Genomic DNA, 16,488 nt, shown 5'->3' with positions numbered 1-16,488 from the left:
TGGATGACTCAGAAGATATCCAGGTCTCTGGCAGGTACCCCAGAGTGGCCCCCCCATCCTTCTGGGGGTGGCGAGAGGAGGCGGGGGGTGGGCAGCAGAGATATCCCTACCTCCCACTGTGATGTCACAGAGAAAACCTCTTGTGTCAGCCAGCCCCACCCGCCCTGGGCCGCAGGATATCCTTTCCATCTCCGGCAGCCCATCTCACACCACCTCACCCCTCTGCTGGCAAGAGGGGACCTGATTCGTCTTCACACCAGAAACTCATTCCGTGCAACCGATTAAGGCAGAGCCGAAGAGAAACGGAAACACCCTTGCCTCAGAGCTTCAAAAGTGAATGAGCAAACCCTCCCAACTGACTCAAAATGTTTGTCTCACCCAGAAGGTAGGTACCAAGACTTTTTTTTTTCGGTTTTATTTAAATCCAGTTCATTGACACACAGTGAAATGGTAGTTTCAGGTATACCATATAGAAATTCAACAGTTCAGTACAACAACACGTCATCACAACAAAATTTTTGAAATCTCATGACTCTCCCCTGCATCATACCCCTTATGGTGGATTTGTAATACAGCTTATAAAAATTCACTGCCTTGTTTCACATGCTCATGGTAAGGAGCTTGAGAACACACTATGGGATTATACAAAACAGGATCAAAATTTGTTACTCAAGCCCCATTTTTACTGATAAACCTGGTGATGGCCATACCTCGGCCTTGGGGTTTTTTTCATCTTCTTCCATTATACTTCCCTTCCCTCCTCCTTTGACTCTTCATCTTGCTTTTCCTTGCTGCTCCCAGGACTACTTAGAGCCCTCTAGTTCTCCTTTCCTCCCTCCCATCTGTATGATTCCCGCTGCCAAAATCTGGTTCCTAGTAAAAGGCTCAGCGGTAGTGGTAACCACAGAGCTGTGTATCACTCTAATGAAGAAAGAGCAGATTTTAAGTTCTCTGCCAGAAAAAGGTGAGGCATCCACATGGTCCTGCTGGTAGTGAGCTCTGATCTGGAATCTACTGGAACTAAGGACAGCACAACCTTAGCTGGGCTCTTTCTGGTCTCAGGGAACCTGGGAGTATCTGCAGGGATCCTTGCAGCTCCAGAAAGACCCTCACGGTCGGCAAAAGATGTCTTGGCTTGTTTAGGAGAACTCACATCTGGAAATGACTTGCCTCCCATCTGAGATAGTTGGGAACTGCCATCTTTCCACTCAAAGGGTTACTAGAAAAGCAGATGTTCATTCTCATACTTCTTGCCTTTCTCGGGAGAGAAAAATGAAGCTTGCAATTCGCCAGAGAAATAAAACCCGCACGCACACTCACGCACACAGAGCAATGTGGTGTGCTGTTAATTGGCTGGATATTAGGGATCACAAAAGAAAGGATAGAAACCCAAAGTGAATAGGTCATAAATAGGAGAACCCACAGAAATGGGCAAGAACGCGGTAGAAAAAGCCAGACATGGTAAATTTTATTGATTATTGATTTAGGAGAGACAGAGGGGGTATGGAAGTTTATCTGTATATCTGAAGTATAAAACACAACGCGTCACATCATTCTGTGTACGTTTCCATAATCTGTCCGGCGATCCCTGTCTTTTGTTTAAGTGTGTGCGCCTCCCCTTTACGAAGGGGCAGCCTGGGGTTGAAACAAGAGACTTTGAATATTGACTCCACCATTTACTAGCATTGCGGCCTGGAGCAAGTCAAATGCTCCCTCTGGAAACAACCTGTCCTTCAGGCCTATTGTGAGGGTTCAAGGAGATGTTTGTGAGGAGCCTAGCAAGGTGTCCGGAACACCGTAGATTCCCTTCCCCTTCCTCCACACTTTCACGAGGCCTCTTGGTCTTCACGGCGGGACCCGGGACCGTGAGGAACAACTCTCTCCCAATTTACTTCTGAATCACTCAGGTAGGTTGTGTAACTTGGCCGAAATCGTTAGTCCAGCGGTGGGCGGAGTAGTGACGAGAACCCAGAACTACTGAGGCTTCTCGGTGTCCCACTTTCCCCTCTTGGGCCCACGAAAGGAGGCAAAGACACAGTCTTGCTTTAGAACAGCGGCCAGGGGCCTGAGCCTTTAGGGGAAGGGCGGGGGCTGGGAAACGCCGGACTTTGGGCTCCCCTGCACCCCGAACCTCCTGACCCTCAGGCCTACAGGCCGGGGCGTGACGAGATGATCGGATGACCCGGGCGGTGCAGGAGCCGCCGCCGGCCAGCAGGCCAGCCCTGGGCACCACGTGGCGGCGGCCCGGCCTCCCTCCCGCCAGCTCTCGCCGGCTCCTGGTCTCGGGAGGGCCCGGGCCGCGGCTGTCAGCGGCAGCGGACGCAGGAGCCTGGAGAGGAAGACCGGCCCCAGTCCCCGGCCCCACCCGCTCGCGTCCCCAGCGCTCAGCCGCTAGGGCGGGGCCTCGCCAAACAATTCAAAACACGCTCGGGGCGCGTCGCCATGGCAACGCGCGCCCGCTGCTAGGCGACCGGGGAGCCATAGTAAACCGGGGGCGGAGGTGTTACTCATGGAGGGAGGGGGGCGAAGGGAGTCGGCGGGGACTCGGCGGGGCTCGGACACCGCGACTGCAGCGGGGAGGGGGAGCAGAAAAGTAGGGACGAGGGGGGCGCGCGCGGAGTGCAAATGGGGCGTCCCAGCTCCGGGCCCTGAGCATCCCTGGGGAGGCCGCTCCCCTTCGGCGCCCCTTCTCGCCCCGCGGTCCCCAAGAGCCCCCAACCCCAGCTGGCCCCGAGGGCTCGGTCACCCGCGCGTGAGCGATTGCCCCACAGGATGTGCAGATGTGGCTGCCGCTCTGATTCACTCCAGCTGCTTAGGGCATGGAAGAAAGGCCGCTTCCTCTCCTGGAAATGACTGTATTAGCAAAAGCCCTCTAACAATTCCACCAACAACGGAAAGGGAAAGGCGACAGAGGAGAGGCCCCCAAATGCTATTCTTCAGTCCTTCCCACTCGACATAAGTAGAAGCGTTCCCAGAACTCAACTGGGGACCCATGTTAGAAAGGAGTCGTATTTATTCTACACGCCCCTGTTCTGGGGCCATGCGCACGCTAAACACTTGGGGGTGAGGTTAACCTGAGGCTGAGAAATCCCACAGCTAAGGGTCCTATGTTAATATTTTGGACATTCGCCATGGGCACTTTGGTGACATGACTCTTCCCTTCTGGGCTGGGAGGCCTATCAAAATGTCCTGCGTGAAGACATTCCTCGTTTTATCAGTGATTCTGTGAGCTGTGGAGCTGTGAAATCTCAGATGGCTCAAGATATGTCATCCGAATGGGTTCCAATCACTAGGGAATCACAGAGCTTGGGAAAGGACATGGCATTTCCAATCCGTCACTGGCTTTTAAGCAATCTGTTTGTACCCTGCTATCTGTGAACCAAAGATAATACTCGTTCGTGAGATCACTGCTGTTTTCTGGGCTTTGCTCATCAAAAAGCAGGAATGTTTCCACAGGTGGGAGGAAATGTATTGGCAGCGGATCTGTTCAGTGAAACTATGGGTGCATCTGTGTAGAAAGGCACAGGGTGTGTCTGTGGACCTGTGGACCTTCTACCTTCTCACTGTTCTCCTGTATGGGAATCAGGAAGATTTGCGTGTCCCTTAACAATAAAAGACTGTTTGGGACACTTTTCTTTATTCACATGTGCTCTTCACCCATAGGCTTCCTCATTGTATTCTGAGCCTGGTTTCCATTACAAACCTCATTCACTGATTCCCGGATGTTAGAAAGTGCTGGGCGCTGACGATCAACAATGAATAAAACACAGCTGCTCCTGTATCTAGCGACTTAAAGTCAAGTGAGCATGTTATGAGCTGCCTGAGAGGCACACGGTAGAACGTGCAGGAACAAAGAACAGGGGCATGTAGATCGGAGCCAGAGACAGCAGAAACATTTCGCATTCCACTCCAGCTTTTTGTCTGCTGAGTAACAGAAAGGGATTAGTTAATGGGTCATGGGTCAGATAATCTGACTCCTGGGCAAAGGACAGAGATACTACTGCTAGGGAGGGCAAATGAACCTATCCTGGGAGAAGAGGCCACTATTGATAATGGGGCGGGGGACAGACAAGAAGGGATTTGCCACGAGGCTTTGCCTTAGGGAAGTGGTATGCTATGCAATTTTCTCTGGCTCAGCCTTCTTACCCATTGTTTTAATCATGTCTAATGGACACTGTATTCACAAAACAATAAATTGGATTCCTGTTTACAGAGTTTGTGTGGGTGTCCCCAAACCATTGTTTCCCTTTGTGTGTACTTAATAAATATGGTTTCGTACAGTGCAGGGAACAGGGACTGAGGACCTTAGCAAGTATAGGTTAGTCCCAACCCTTGGTTTGGTGATGTCATAAATGCTGAGTCACCTATACATCCCCATGGGGAATCGTCCTGACATGGTAACAGTCCAACATACCAAAGTTAAATACTGTTTTGGGATGTGGAATCTTTGTGTCTGTCCTGAGTCATGAGCTTCTGAGCCCAACCTAATTATAGTCATGTTGCACTGACTAGCAATGACTTTTTCTGTTCTAAGAGAGGAAAGAGAAGAAAAAAATATTAACATGCCTAAATTATAATGAAAGGAAGTGAGTGGGATGCCAGACAGAGAAACTCATGGTTCATCAAAAAGGGGAAATTAGACATTGTGGCATAGGGTCCTCGGGGAGGGAGGGTGTCCTCGAGATGGATCACAGCTAGTAGCCAGCCAGCCCAACCATGCAAAGAGCCAGCCTTCGAAGGGGTGGATTCAGGCTTTGGGGAGGCCTAAAGTAATGTAACTTTGGAGGCTCTCTTTAAGAAGAATCATACAAAATGAGGAGTATGTAACAGGCTGGGAAAGGGCCTGAGTTAGCAGAAGACCCCAGAGCCAAAGTGTCCCTGGCTTCACTCAGTCTACCTCTAGGCCTCCTCACATAACCTCCAGCCTGTGCCGCTCCCGTCCCCTTTCCCTTGGAGAAGGCACATGTAATGCTATGAGGGCAGAGGGGGTGCGGTTTCTGAGCAGAGGCAATAAAAACCAAAGACATCAGACTGTGCCAAACAGTGACTCAAGCGGGATATGAGAAGCGTCTGCAAGTATTTGAAGGGTGTAAGCACAGAGCAGGGAAAAGAATTGTTCACTGTTCTGGGGTGGAAAAGGGAATGAGGATACGATTCAATAAAGAAAAATGTGCACGAAACTCATCAGGAAACATTGGCGAACTCTATTTTCTGACACCGTAGAGTTGTATTTCCCATGGGAAGTATTTGAGGATCTATTGAGTCACTGGAACTGGAACTGGCCACACATAAAAAAAAAAAAAATGTGCTGCAGGAAATAATCCTGCGAGATGTCCTCGAGGGAGCGGCTGGATGCTCCCAGAGTTCGTTCCGAGCCCTGAATTCCAAAAGGCTGACACATGGCATTGTATAGATTAGTGAGTGGGGAGGAGGCCAAAGGAAGAAAAAAGAGCCATCCCCCGCAGGGAGGGACAACCACCTGCACCCCATGACTGGAGTTGAGGACGGAAGAGGAAAAACATGAGGAGACAGTGCCACCCAGCGTCAGGACAAAAGCTGTAGCCAGTTGAAACGTGAAAAGTGACCACAAAATTCCTCCTCCCTTCTCCCAGAGAGAGAGCTCTGCCACAATGAATTAAGGGTCCTTTGGGTGAAACGGAGAATCAACGCCTGGGCATAAGCACATGCGTGTCAAATGTGCTGTTACATCAGTCCTAGAGGAGTAGGAAGCAAGATCCAGAGACACCCATCTGGCTACAATCTGGATTAATTCTGTCAGAGGGGAGCGGGCCTTTGATTCCCCAAACTAACTGTACAAATACACAACAGGAAAACCATGGCTTGGTTGGTGGCAAATCTGGAAGAGGTGGGGGAGGGCCGGGGTAGAACACGAAGGGTTTCATTAAACCTAAGCCCAAAAATGAATCAAACAGGTATTACTTCATGGTACATTCATTCCCTGGCTGTATATTTTCCAGTCTGTTCGGCCTTTTCCTCATTGTAAAGCTGAAGTGGCAACTTCCAAGCTCTTTACCTGCGGAACCAGAAGCCAGAAGTCCATCCCTGGGTATATACGAAGAGTTTTCTACAATTGCACATTCCTGGACCTCACTCAGCCTTACTGTGGAATCTCAGGATAGGGCCCAGGAATCTGAGTATCTTTCAGTTTTCTGATGCTCAGTGGTTGTTCTGATGCTCAGGCAGAATTGAGAACCTCTGCTCTCCAATTAAAGAGTGGCCTTTTAGGGGCGCCTGGGTGGCTCAGTCGGTTAAGCGTCCGACTTCAGCTCAGGTCACGATCTCGCGATCTCGCGGTCTGTGAGTTCGAGCCCCGCGTCGGGCTCTGGGCTGATGGCTCAGAGCCTGGAGCCTGCTTCCGATTCTGTGTCTCCCTCTCTCTCTGCTCCTCCCCCATTCATGCTCTGTCTCTCTCTCTGTCTCAAAAATAAATAAACGTTAAAAAAAAAATTAAATAAATAAATAAATAAAGAGTGGCCTTTTGAGGACAGGACGATCAAGCCAACTAACATGAACCACAGAAAGCATTACGAGAGGGGTGCAGTATGGAAGGACAGAGAGGAGGGGGTTGTTCTTTGAGAGAAAAGAAACATTTTCCAAGAATGAGTGGCCTTAACACTACTCTTGATAAGAGGCAGATCGCCAGATAAAAAGGGACTGAGGACATTCCAGGTAGAAAAAAGAGCGCCTGCAAAGGCACCCAGGACAAAAAAAAAAATGTGTGGCATCGGGTATTTGGAGAATCAAAAGCAGCTGCAGCACGAGCTCCATCCTTGCCATCCCAATTAATTGGTACAATTTTTTTTTTCTTTTCAACGTTTTTTTTATTTATTTTTGGGACAGAGAGAGACAGAGCATGAACGGGGGAGGGGCAGAGAGAGAGGGGAGACACAGAATCGGAAACAGGCTCCAGGCTCCGAGCCATCAGCCCAGAGCCTGACGCGGGGCTCGAACTCACAGACCACGAGATTGTGACCTGGCTGAAGTCGGACGCTCAACCGACTGCGCCACCCAGGCGCCCCTAATTGGTACAATTTTTGAGGACGGAAAGAATTCCTGGTTCTCAGGTGGCTGGCCGCAAGAAGATATGCAATCCACCCCTTACTGATTTGTCAAATTACTTTTTTAAAGTTTTAGAACCACTTTTTAAAAAAATAAACATTCTTCTTCCTATGCCCTGTACTATTTTCTGTGACTGCCATAAAATCAAGCCCAGTCCCACCAGCTACCGAGGGAACGGCAGTCAGATGGAAACTGAATCTTCACTTACTTTTTAAAGACCCGTCCCTCTGAGAATGCAGGTCCTTGCTTCTTTGTGCTTAATCCTGGATCCCTATTGGCAAGCTCTCCCATGTACTCTTCCAGAACAGCTGGGCCATGATTGCATTGTCAATTATTAAATGCCCACGTTCCCTGCAAGGCAGCGGTTTAATCAAGAGGCACTCCAAAAAAATAGGAGGTAGAGGAGGAGGGAGGGGCCGGGAGGTGGGAGGGTGGGAAGGCAGTTTCATTCTGTCAACATTAAACCAAAGGGATTTGGGGCACAGATGGCATCCGTGGTCCTTCAGACAAGCAGCAAGTCGCTGACCATGGCCAAGGTAACCCAGCTTCCCGCTCTTATTGCTCAGAACGTACATTCCATGGTTATTTTGCGCCTGATTTAGAGGTGTGTCTGTCTCATCAATGTGTTGTCTATGTTAATTCTGAGTTTTTCTGTTAACCTCTGTCGATGGAAGAATTAGTGACGATTTGGCACCTATGCACTTCCAACTGGCCTGAGCCAGAGTGTCAAGGGAAGCCACTCTCTGCCCCTTTTCTCAAGAGTAGAGAGTCACCTTGGCGCGGGACTTGCCAGCATATGCAAAGATAAAATTTTCTTATGGCTGCTACCCCTTCATGATGACTTTATAAAGAGACCATTGCAAAATTAGACTTGGCCTTCCAATGCAAGAGGTATCTGAATCCTGGAGAGAAAAGGACATGTTTAGAGGAGAAATAAAATACAGGATGAAGGGCACAGTACTGTAAGTGTTGAAGATGATTCTCGAAAGGGCTCTTGAATGAACTCCCATTCAATAATCAAAATAATTCTTGAATGAGTCTCCTTGTGTCCATCCTCGGTAGGACACTCCTTCTAGAAGCAGCCTCTTTGAGCTTTACTCCAAGCTGTAGTTCATCCTTTGTCTCTCAACTCACTGCTTCCTTAAATTGGTTATCACCTTGGTGCTGCAAAGTGGTTATACCATGGTGTGGGGTTCATTATTCTTATCTGGCAACAGTCTGCAGAATAACTTACAAATACGTGTGACTTGAAATGGATTGAGGGTAACGAAAAAAATCTGATGCGATGATAGTAGTCAAATCTCCAAGCCACATAGTTGCTGAAAATATAGAATTGCCTAAATCATTAGCTCAGTCTGTATACAGAATGATTAATGAAGATGTTTCATCTGGAAGTCCATTGCCTGTTCAAGCAATGGATGTGAAAATAATTAGAAAGAGTAACTTATAGTAACAGAGCAATGACTAAACCAATAGATTTCAGAACTAAAAACAAGATGAAAGCATTCTTTTGGGGGGACAGGGGCAATATGTGACTTCCATACCTGGTAATATAAGATCTTTCTTCATTCCTGATGCTGTGGTTTTCAGTCTTTACCAAGGTCACCCAGAGTCTTGCACAGACTGACAATTCTTGGGGGATTTAATTTGTTGAGTGCTTTTTTAAAAAAATCATATTAGCAGATTGCTTTCCAGAAGTTGTTTTATCATGTATTTTATGTATTGATTTTTATATGCATATGAACCTTATATATTTCTTATTGCCATAAATTATCTGTCCTTTATCTGTGGTATGCACTGTTTTAGTCCCTGGAAATTCTGAAGAACAAACTGTTACATTTCTAAGATAAAGTTCTCTGTTAAATGTAGAAAATGCTAAGCTGGAGATGATGAGGCAGATTTATGAGCCTGTCCCATTTAGCTATGGTTTTATTTACGTTTCTTAAGCTAAGAAGATTTAGGTCTGATTAATTCTGATATGAGAGATCCCCCGGAAAGCTCAAGATGGTTTACTTAAGAAGCGTCTGTCAGCAACTAAATATGGGCTTCTTTTCTGTTCCGTATGTATTAATGTAACAGTATAAACAGCTCCATAACACAAAAGTGCAAGACCGGTCAGATTTCTTTATCTTCTAAAGTTCAGTCTGGCTCCGAGCCACCACTCATCAGTGTTGAAATGTCTACTATTAGTCATTTTTCAGCTGGCTCTCCTCTTAGGCTAAAAATGAGGAGGAGGTCAGGGGCTCCGGCCAGAGCCACACGGGCCACAGATCTTTCTGCGGCCACACACTGTCCCCGCTGTGAGGCAGGCACCACTGCTGCCTCAAGCAGTGGAGATGCCCCTCCAGTTCCTCCCCAGTGGCCAAGGGCACCCTCCCTGTGGCTCCATGACCATGACACTTGGTATCCAGTCTCCACGGACACCACCCGGATACCTCCCATTTGAGATTCTGTCATCTCTGTGGCAGTGTGTGAAAGCCGGACCCAGATCACCATCTCTCAGAACCTATAGCCCCATCTCCTCTCCCGGGGTCTCAACACCCCCTCGTCCCAGTTGGTCCACTGCCTTCTTTAATCCTGAAGGCCCTGATCCTTGCTCCCCGCCCCCTGACTGGGGTGAGCCACTTTAATGTTTATCGAGCGAACATATCCCCCTTTCCTCTCCTCTCCGAGGAATCTGTCAGGCAGAGAAGAGGGCAGCAAAAACTTCTGCTGTTACAATAGCAAATACCTCGGCCCATCAGGGCTACTACGTTCCAGTGAAGACAAAATCAAAACAATTCTCAGCAAGAGCATCAGAGTGACCACAATTCTTTTACTCAGCTTGAGATAGACTAGCTCAGTGGCTGAATCGCATTCTGACTGAGGTTATTATCTGATCCTTATTCAGATCATCCTCAGTAAACATGTTCGTGTAATAAGGTCCAGCTTAAACAAACAGCATCGCCACGGCGTCTTCTCCGGGCCACTGCTAAAGCTGAGCCTCCACACGGCTCCTTGGACAGAGCCCCCGGGGCGGGCTGTGCCTGGCACAGGGGAGGGGCGTGGCTTGAGCCCAGGGAGCCTCAGGATCGGGCACCCTGTCCAGATGTCCGAGGGCGCTCTGCAATCAGCTTCTCTGCTCCTGTTGGTCTGTCACAGGTGGAACTCTCGCAGGGCTTCTATGGCCAACGGGCATTCCTATCTGCCATCCTCAACATGCTATCACTCAGCCTCTCCACAGTATCCCTGCTCAGCAACTACTGGTTTGTGGGCACACAGAAGGTGCCCAAGCCCGTGTGCGGAAAAGGTCTGGCAGCCAAATGCTTTGACGTGCCGGTGCCCTTGGATGGGAGCAGCACCAACAACACATCATCCCAGGAGGTGGTGCAATACAGCTGGGAGGCTGGGGATGACCGCTTTTCCTTCCATACCTTCTGGAGTGGCATGTGGCTATCCTGTGAGGAAAGCGTGGAAGAACCAGGTGGGCTCCTCACCCAGGGGACCTTACGCAGCCAAAGAACCAGGGGGCAGTGGCACTCGCCATCCCCGGCTGGGCCCCACCCCCGGGCTCGGCATCTCCCACCTCTGTGTTGTGTCCCTTCTCCTCGGACTCCCTTTTTCTTTCTTTGAAGTTTTATTTATTTTTGAGAGACCGAGAGAGAGCGAGCCCACGTGAGCTAGGGAGGGGAGGGGCAGAGAGAGAAGGGAGAGAGAGGGGCGGAGAGAGAGAATTTCAAGCAGGCTCCCCGCCGCCAGCACAGAGCCCCAAACCCACGAACTGTGAGATCATGACCTGAGCAGAGACCAAGAGTCTGACGCGTAACCAGCTGAGCCACCCAGGCGCCCCAGGACTCCCTTTTAATAGGGTCAAAGGCCATCTGGCTTTTCCCCTCCTGACTGTCTCGTAGACCCTCTGGTTTAAAATAGCATTACCCTTAAAGGGTTTCATTTAGACTTGTAACATCATGAGAATTCCCACTCTAGTGAGTTAGGATTGCCGTTTGGAGACCCAAGGGAGGAGAGATGATTCTTCTAGAAAAAGCCCTGGCTCTGCCTAGCTGTGACCTTATATGAGCAGCTTCCTCTCTACAGACCTTGATTTTCTCACAGGTGAGATGAAAGGATCAGAGTAGGTTACCTGTAGAGCCCCTTCCTCCCCGCCCCCCAAAGGGTTTTCTCCTTCTAAGTATTCTCATTATAATTTTCAGGTCAGGGAACTGAAGCCCAAAGAGGGTAACTAGACCCTGTAAGGGTGCCCTTGACCCTCCCAGGTCTCCTGCCACTCAGTGCATACTGGCAGAGCGGTGCCCTGTCATTGTGCATTCCTTCACTTGTGGTTCTCGGTCAGGAGCAGTTGGCCTAAGGACACCCTCCTCCCCCCTGCGCAAAGCATTCAGAGGTCACTTGCTAGTGAAGTTTCTCTAAAGCCCAGAATTGTGTACAATTAACCACATGCCATTTCTCCCAATTTGGGCTAAGGGAAAAAGGAGATGGAAGAGAAATATAAATGCGTGTATATTTAGATTTAGTATGAACGTCCCGCTTAGCACTGCTCCAACCCAGTCCTGGAAACAATCGAGAGCCATTCAGACCAGTGGTACAGCGGCAGCAAAAGGTTGACACTAGGATTGTGAACCCTTCCTGGCACGAGAAATGGGGACGTTTCCCCGCGGAAGCCCTCTCAGCGATGTTCTCGTCTTCACTGTCTGGAATCGGGGCGGGGCGGGGCGGGGCGCGGGGAGAAATTAATCCTGAGGAATTCTAGCCTATGTCATTGCCTGCCTACTGTATGCGGGCAGGCACTGGTCTGAACGGATGGAGCTGAACCAGGTGGGAGACTGGGGGCAAAGTTTTCATCCCTCCCTGACGTCAGACCTCGTCTGTGTTTCAGGGGAGAGGTGCCGAAGTTTCATTGAACTCACGCCACCAACCGAGAGAGGTGAGAAAGGACTACTGGAGTTTGCCACGTTGCAAGGCCCATGTGACCCCACTCTCCGATTTGGAGGGAAGCGGTTGATGGAGAAGGCTTTCCCCCCCCACCCTCCCCCGGGGCTTGTGGCAAGTATGTGGGTTTGATAACAAATTTAGTTGCCGTTGACTTGGGCCTCTCTGGCCCAACTGTGCTCTGCATTGTACTGTGATCTCCTTTTCTCTTCTTCTGAGCCCCACAGGCTGACACGCATTGCTTCCAGAGTTGCCGCTCATTCATATGCAGGAATGCAGAACAGGAACAGCAGGAACAAATAAAGTTCACAAATAGAAAACCGCTTCCAACCAACCTCTCTAACTTCCTCTTATTGCCTAGTAACCATGTTGAAAAGCTTAGAGGGTTTTTCCCTCCCATATATACATATAAATATATTTTTTTCTATATATATATTTTTAGTGGAATGGAATGAAAAAGGGGAGGGAGGGAGAAAGAAACAAAATTGATCGTTCCAAATTCAATAAGGAGAAAAGAGAGACAAAAATGACCCATAGCAGTCATGCCCCTGGAAGATTTTATGACCATTAGATGGTTTCTTCTGGAATCTCCCTAACGGTGTTTCCAGCCAATCAAGTTTACTTGATTATATATCAGGTAGTGAGCAGAGAGAGCCGAGGGGCTGACAGCAAAGGACCCAAATTGGAGGAAGCTCCCAAGCAGGTTCCAGCTCTGTCTCATTCTCCCCTTCTCTGATTCCACAAGGCTTTTCCCTTTCCGATAGTCATCATTTGTACCACGTTGTTATTTAACTGCCTGGGTGAGGGCTCTTCTTCTGGTTTCTGACAGAGATCCTATGGTTATCAATGGGAGCCCAGTTCTCCTCCATTGGACTTGAATTCGTCAGCTTCCTCCTGCTACTGATGGACCTGCTGTTCACTGGGAACCCGGGCTGTGGGCTCAAGCTGAGTGCCTTTGCAGCAATCTCCTCCGTCCTGTCAGGTGCGTGCCTCCCGGGCTGGAGGGGGTGGGTGTCCTGGCCACCTTTGAGGCACCCCGGGAGGGTGTGTGTGTCTGCAGGGAGGGCAGGAACGGGGTGCCCACAGGTGGTATAAAGAATGGACGTTGCAGGCATGTTTAAGTTGAAATGAAATTTTGTATTAGAGCATTATGTACTCTGCAAAATGATTTATCTCTAGGTTCTTTTTACTTGCAAGCTTTCCCAGTATGTGAAATACGGTTTGGTTTGCTTTTCAGTTGTACATATACACACACAGCTTTTCAAGACTCTTTTGGATCAAGTAAGAGAAAGAGATGCAGATATCTATCTTACATCTTATATCTTATATCTGCAGATATCTATCTTACATCTTATATCTTATATCTGCAGATACAAGACACATCAGGAATAAAGCTCACATACAGGGCCTGGGTAGGAAGAAGTAAAAGCCCCAAATGCAGCATTGACGCAGAAACTTTTCCCATAACCCTACACCTAAAGCCTGGGGCAGCCTATTGGAAAGCTATGCATTCAAGGAGAAGCCCCCATTGCAGATGAGTCTCCCTGGGAATGTGGTGGCAGCTGGGTAATGGAACTTCTCAACCTAGGCTGCACCTGATGCAAAACAAGGCGGTTGCTCCAAACTCCTATTCCCTGTAGACGGCAATGCCAGTGTCTCTCTAAAGGCGCTGCCTTCCTGTTCCCTCTGTAGGCCTTCTGGGGATGGTGGCCCATATGATGTATTCACAAGTCTTCCAGGCAACGGTCAACGTGGGTCCAGAAGACTGGAGGCCACATGCTTGGAATTATGGCTGGGCCTTCTAGTAAGTGCTTATCGTCTCCTGAGCCTTTTACCCCCTCCTCAGCCAACCTGCATTAGATGTTCTGCCCTTAAGCAGGTGCTTGCTCCGTGTCGTCCTATCTTCTCTTCATCCTTCATCCCTCATCAGGGGGGTCTGTGGACCAGCGGGCTGGCCCATGAGGTCACATCTATTCTTTCCCCACCTCCTGGGGAGCTACGGAAGGGATTCTGTTTTTCTGATGATACGGTGGTAGCAGTTGCTTCTTCGCCTAATACACATGTTGCTTTGGGAAACGAGACTGGTTTTATGTGACTTACGGAAGCGATACTCCATGTTTTATATATTTTGTGGCTCAAGGTATTGGAGGACAGAGCAACGAAGAGATAGCCTTGAGATTTGGTTGGAATCCCATGGCCTGTGAATGGCTGACTCTTCTCCTGTAATGAAGAGTAACTTCCTCCTACTTCCATTCTTATCCCACCAAACTGTGTGAGACATAAAACCTCCCCTGCTGGTCATTCCCTAACCCTTAAAGAATGAAGGGGCCAGTTGTTTTCGATTTCTCTTGAGGAGAAGCAGCCACCATGACAAAGTAAACACCAAGTAAACATCCCCTTTAAGAGTTGCTCGCCTTCTCCCTTGAGGAACATGCTGTCTCGGCTGCACGGGTGCCAGCTTGGAGTTGCCCTACTGTCTGGGATAAGTGTGAAGTACTTTCATCGTGCCGAAAAGACACGGTGCTGGGCTCAAGGAGGCGATATGGAAGCCCATCCACGTCTGTTAGGAGATCCCATCCCCTTTTCTCATGGTAGGAAACAGGCCATTTGATTCAGGCGTCTTTGGCCTAACCCACCAGCCACCAGAACTTATTTTCCAGACACATGGTTTTGCACCTTGTGTCTATCTTTAAGCCATTCTTGGCATCAACATCTGCGGAGCTCAGACTACAAAACCCCCATCAGAAGCATTGCCAACCTGAGCCCACTGAGTCTGTCAGAGGCAGCAGATAGGAACACACTGTGCCAGCGTGTGGCCTGGCTTTAACCATCACTTGACCTCCTGAAATTCCTCGCTAACCTCACACAACTTCCTGTTTCCTGGGCTTCCCAGAATCATGGGGAGATTTAGGGGTTGACTTTCCAAGTTTTTAGGAATGTGTTTGATACAGTTCCCTGGTGGGTTTTTTTTTTTTTTTTTCCTTGTCAAATCCATCCAGCTTCTCTTAAATCTCCGGCTTCTCTTCCATCCATTATAAACTCCCTTAAGCCAAGAACCACACTGTTTTCATAATAGGCAAAATCCACTATTACAACCTATAATACCTCCAGATTTGTAGTATTTCCTGAACGACTCTGAGAGGCTCAATTTGTGAACCCTAAGAATGCTAACCTCAAAACGAAGAAGGCAGAGGAATGATCACTCTCAGCAACTGATCTGAACAAAGGAAAATCTTTGGCAGGGTGTGGGGGGTGCTGAGGGGGTGCGTTGGGCTGCATCCACTCTACACGGCTGAGCTACAGGTTTGTGGAATCTCGGGAGATTACAAGGGTATCTGCAGCTTGGGAAACAGTAGTCCAGAAAACTGTGTGTGTGTGTGCGCCATGTGTGTTTACATATGTATATAAAACAGGCACACTGGGAATAAAGGAGCTCAGCACTGACAACGGATCAATCCAGTGAAAACGAATCTGTTAAACTCCTAGTCTGACTCTTAACACTACTGACTACAAGAGTCATTCCCTTGGACTACAAAACGTTCAGAACGTATCCTACTAAGACAGACCAAATTAAGGCCTCGTGCCCATGGTTCTTGACCTAGAATGTGGTGGAGGGAGCACACGCAGGTGCCTAAACCCTAAGGGGCATCGGCCTAGTTTGCTGGTAGGAAGGAATCATGGTATTTTCCCTGAAACCTGTAAGGAGGTCAGGTTCTTACTGTGCAATTTTTTTTGTTCATCCCTAGCACGGCCTGGGTTTCCTTCACCTGCTGCATGGCATCGGCTGTCACCACCTTCAACACATACACCAAGCTGGTGCTGGAGTTCAAGTGTAAGCACAGTAAGAGCTTCAAAGGAAACCCGACTTGCCTGCCACATCACCACCAATGTTTCCTCCAGCAGCTATGTGCAGCCCACACAGGGGGTCCTTTGACCAGCTACCACCAGTATCCCAATCAGCCCATCCGCTCTGTCTCTGAAGGAGTTGACTTCTACTCAGAGCTCCGCAACAAGGGATTACAACAAGGACCCAGCCAGGCTCTTAAGGAAGAGGCGGCGGGGTCAGTCGTAGAGGAAGAACAGTGTTAGGAGTAGTGGGGGGTTTAGAGGGCAGGCTGAACCCAACCTTACATGTTCGTTATCAACATGTACGTAAGCCAAAGTCTGTGTCTTAAGCATGGTTTTGATGGGTAAGAACAAGAGTATCTTAAAGTACAAGACCAAAGGGGTGTGTGCCCGGGTGCCATCGCTCCCTTTTCCTTTCCCACTCCGTCTCCTGTCTCGTTTCACCGTCCCCCTATCTCCCACGTTCAGAATCACCTCCTCTCCTTTACTGATTGCTTGTTACGTGCCAGGTTCTGGGCTAAGCAGCACAGTCCCTGTCCTTTAGGAGTTTATCAGTTTGGTCATCTATCTGGGATTTGGGGGAATGGAGGTGGGCAACTCAACAGGTGATTGTGACTCACCTTTCCACGATGCACT

At 48.9% G+C, this 16,488-nt stretch overlaps 1 protein-coding gene across 1 annotated transcript; it reads left to right on the top strand.

The window, feature by feature from the left end:
- Positions 1-268: 268 nt before the first annotated feature.
- GSG1 (germ cell associated 1) lies at positions 269-16,187 on the top strand. The gene is made up of 6 exons (XM_047066843.1): positions 269-385; positions 10,222-10,543; positions 11,954-12,124; positions 12,836-12,988; positions 13,699-13,810; positions 15,753-16,187. Exons 1-6 carry the CDS (start codon positions 338-340, stop codon positions 16,093-16,095), a joined length of 1,149 nt encoding a protein of 382 aa, XP_046922799.1. The 5' UTR covers positions 269-337; the 3' UTR covers positions 16,096-16,187.
- The last annotated feature ends 301 nt before the right edge of the window (positions 16,188-16,488 follow it).

This window comes from Lynx rufus, unplaced genomic scaffold, assembly GCF_022079265.1.
Source record: "Lynx rufus isolate CCGP_SWC_20201006 ecotype Redwood Valley unplaced genomic scaffold, mLynRuf1.p SCAF_7, whole genome shotgun sequence".
Classification (NCBI taxonomy): Eukaryota; Metazoa; Chordata; class Mammalia; order Carnivora; family Felidae; genus Lynx; species Lynx rufus.
Note: the sequence above shows the minus strand (reverse complement) of the source record. Positions and strands in the feature narration are given on the sequence as shown.